Source organism: Mixophyes fleayi, chromosome 6 (genome assembly GCF_038048845.1).
Source record: "Mixophyes fleayi isolate aMixFle1 chromosome 6, aMixFle1.hap1, whole genome shotgun sequence".
Taxonomy (NCBI): domain Eukaryota; kingdom Metazoa; phylum Chordata; class Amphibia; order Anura; family Limnodynastidae; genus Mixophyes; species Mixophyes fleayi.
In genome coordinates, this window is record NC_134407.1 from 38042974 (window position 1) to 38047310 (window position 4337).

Consider the following 4337-nt stretch of genomic DNA (forward strand, 5'->3'; position numbering starts at 1 on the left):
TTAGATACACATTTAAGTATGAACAAAAATTAGCCAGTATTAGAAACATTAGACACCTGTGATACTATAGTGTGTATGAGGTTCTTCTGTATATAACACAATTGAGCACATTTTTTCAAGCTTAGCATAAATGCAGATACTTTGCGTTTGCAGTGACCATACAGTGTTTCCCTATATTATGCCGGAGTCCATCAAGATGACAGGTTTGCAATATGCATACATTTCAGTTGGACAGCAAGCAGATTGGATTGGTCATAAGATTAACTAAATAGGTAAATTATTTGAGCATGTCACAGCACAAAAGCTCATAAACAGAATGGTAATATAATATTTAAACAAGTTAAAAAGAAGCTAAAAAGGAAAACTTAGACATACTCTTCATTTACATTGAATTGCAGAATGTTAGCCCCGCTGTAAGTGACTGTATACTTACAGATGTATAGTGAAAGGCCATGTTCACCATCACCTAAGCTCACAAAACACAAGAGGAGTTCTAAATAACAAAGTCTAAATTGACAAAACAAAAACACATTTATAAGTCAGAGCACACTGTGCACACTGGACAGCAGTGCCACGCAAAGATTACACTAAACACATTTGTGAGATACAAACTTGTTGTCCTTATTGTTTAATCACACTATAAGGATGAAATGGGAAGCGATAAATAATTATTTAATTAAAGGAAGTGGGTCAGAGGAACGTAGGCAGCAGGACATGGCTTATTCCTCGCTTTGCACCTAGTGTGCATGGTTTGTACACAGATAGGATCTGTTTCAAAAGGCATTAAATACCAAACATAATTATGCTCTTTTTAGGGAAGGATATGTGTTAAATCTATATGATATATATGACCAAACGTATTATTATAAATTATTGTAGAGAGATAATAAAAAAGACTTTAGGAACAGGATAATTTTTTGCAATGCATACAAAATTTAGCTACCAATAATATCATGGCATAATTATGATAATTAATTTTTTGTAATCTATTGATCTTATATTTATGCTACTACTATCGTTGACCTGTGGCAGTGCTGTCCCCTTACATACATAGAGGGGCTGATTTAGAGGTTGGTGCAGAATTTTGCTCAGGTGCAGAAATTGCAGTTGAGTAAACCATGATGACCTGCAAAGGGTACAAATGTAAACTTGTACTAAATAAATGACAGCTACAATCTGATTGGTTGCTATAGGCAACACCTCCACTTTTCAAACCCACCGGAAACCCACTGCTTGATAAGTTTACCCCCAGGTCTGTTTAACAACATTAGAAACTCTCACTGAAAACTGTATGAACAAGACAATTGATTAAGGGAAGATAATGCCCAATACTCAGTACATACAGGCGTTGTTATATGCATTGTCACTGGAAAGTATGAAATTGAGAATAGTAAATAAGAAGACCATATATGACTTAGATAGTAAGAATGCTGACGATATATGGGTACACTTATGGAAAAATTATTGGGCCACATTATAGAGCATTTTAATTTTAGGAAAGGAAAGTCCACCATGCAGCACCGAAGCTATTTCTGTAGTTCAGCAACAGAAGGATGTGAAGATTGGACTGTTTCTTCTGCTTTACTCTCCAACCAGTTGTACACAAACTATGACTCAGCAACACAGTTAAGTAAAGAATGTCTCTGTCTGAGTTACCTCTGGTTTGTAGCATTTTGCCTTCTCAAGAATCCTGATGAAAATTCTTTTGAGCTTGTGATTCCCATTGACAAGCAGAACAGAGTGTATGGAAGGATAGGCTCCGATGATTGTAGTGCACACACAACTCATTATGCCTTTGCCTAGGTTTCCTGATGCATATAGGTTGAATGCCAGCATGTAAAAAAAGAAAAAGGTGAAGAAGACGGTCATCGTTTTAACCGCTCTATAATGGGCATTTAATGATGGCTCCCTGAACCCTGTTCTCTCCTGCTCCTTCATATTTTGTGTGTGTCTTAAAAGGGAGGCAACCACCAGCCCAGTCGCAGCACAGAACAGAAAAAAGGGGGGGATGGATCCCACCACAGAAAGTGTAGAGAAGGCTGCAAAGTTGGTTCCACCTAAAATGAATGGTGTTGATCTATTGTTATTGTAGCTGTCAAATTTGCTGATGCTTTCAAAACCTTTTAGGCCAGAGTATGTGAAAGAGTTACTGCATGAAGCTGATATTGCAGCACTTGCCAGTAGGAAGAAAGGGACCCAACGATCAAAATGGGTCTTAAATATGGCAAAAATATATAGTTGGATATTAACTATTCGCACACAGTAGAAAATGCAGAGCAAAGTGGCAAGCCACATGCTAATGTCATTGAAAAACAGCCATGTACACTGCAAGTTGCTTATTGTGCTCTGCGAGCTAACAAGATCGGGAAACAGGTAAGACAACACATACATAGCTAAAACCAAAAACATAAAGGAAAATCGAGCTAGACCAAGGCAAGCAAGTATTGAATCACAGGAGCCCAGTTTTCTATGGGTCACCAGGTCAATTAAATTTATAGTCATCATGAAACCATTTGCCAGGACTCCAATAAAAGTCTCCAACACCAAAATAGTCAATGACATAATTTCATATACTGTCAATGATGTAGGACTATATGATGTAGAAGTTGCATTTTCTTGTTTTGTTTGATTGTTTGCCTTGAACATTGTTTTCCAAAATTCCCCTCTAGGTTTTTTTCAATCTAAATATGTCTTCTCCTGTTCACTTCTATTTTCCAGTGTCATGAAGTTTATCCACGGCTTCTGAGTGTTCTACAGTCACTTAAGCCTGCTAGGTTTTTGTGTCAAAATGGGAAGAATTCCAGAGAATTTAAATTGTGTCCGTATTTATTTATATTAGCATGTTATCATAGCGCATGCAAATGCCAAAAACATTCACACATGAAGAAGACTATTATTGACTCTTTGCATACAATATGCTGCTTGCTATGTGATTTAAAGCCAATGTTTTCTACTTTCTGTATTTTTATTCCTCAACAATAGTGTTATCATATGCAACTGAAATGAGAACATGGTTACATTCAATAGAAAGATTACAAGAATTAACGCCTGGAAGCTCATTTACGAAGCACAATCAATACACACAACAAGAAACCTTGGTTTTGCACATGTGCCCCTCAAAGGTCTTTGTCTTCACTCTGCAGATGGAGAAGACTCTGTAAACTAAAAACATGCATCAATGTGCAGAGACACAGGCAATTCTTTAGGAGGTGCGCTGTAAACCTTACATAGAAGATCAACCTCCTACCCCTTTAGTGCCACCCCTTTGGAACCAATTTGTCAGAGAAGCGCTGTCAAGAAATGGGGTGCTACTGGACTGATAACTTTTTATTCATCACCCGTTTCTCACGGTTTATTGTACTTTTTAATCCTTGGCCCAGTCTAAGTATATACACCAGAGCGTCAGTGTATTATGTGTATTATTAGTTCATGGTATTAGGTATAGTTTGCCCTTGCTATTACCTGCAATATTTTATGTATTAGAAATATACAGAATATTGCCATACTGTGTGAAAATAACAAGGACAACAGAAGTCATTTTGCTTGTGTTAGCTAAGGTAATTAACATTTGTCTCAAATGTCCATTGTTATGAGGTGCAGCTTAGATTTGGTTTGTAATCAGAACAATGTCTGAGCTAACTAGCAGGCAGCGCAAGTTAATTAGCTAGGTCAACAGGTAATCTGAGAGGTAATTAGGTTAGAACTTCTAGATGATATGCAATGTGCCTCCACAGTGATATACTGGCTGAAATAGCATTGGGAAATTTATTAACATGTTTCAATATATAAATGTTATTGTATCAAAATATATATCAGACTCAGATTGTGTAATGTGGCAGATATAATGTGTCAAATGTCTTGTTGTTTCACGCAAGTGTGAAATGTCATTCCTTGATGTTATATTGTAACCCTTTGTTTAGTGTATTCAGCCAAATAGGTAATTGAGTCACACCATTTCATCGTATAATCTAGGTAACAGAGACTGTATGTCTAACAGTTAAAGTGTCCACTGATAGACTCCTGCTGAAAGGGGGAGGGTTGAGACATTTGACCCTACTTCCTGTGTATACAGCCAGGAATATAAGGAGAGCAGAATGCCAATAGAGCTATTCTAGCTTGGAGGATCCTGGTGTACAAGACATCAGCGAAAAGGACTCTGGGCCAGGAATCGTGGTGTCGCTGGAGGAAACCTACCAGGACAAGGTCTGTGTGAGCCAGTAACCCAGGCTGGGCGACACCATAACTGTTTAGATAATCGGTAGTGGTAATATTGCGGGAGGATAAGACTCTGAAAGAGACTGAGACTATTATTTTGGAGTGCTGACTGCAAGAGGCTG

The 4337-nt window shown here is 37.7% G+C and overlaps 1 protein-coding gene across 1 annotated transcript; it reads right to left on the bottom strand.

The window, feature by feature from the left end:
• Positions 1–1626: 1626 nt before the first annotated feature.
• On the bottom strand, positions 1627–2646 carry LOC142095317 (taste receptor type 2 member 2-like). The gene has a single exon (XM_075178272.1). It carries the CDS (start codon positions 2644–2646, stop codon positions 1627–1629), a length of 1020 nt encoding a protein of 339 aa, XP_075034373.1.
• Between the last annotated feature and the right edge of the window lie 1691 nt (positions 2647–4337).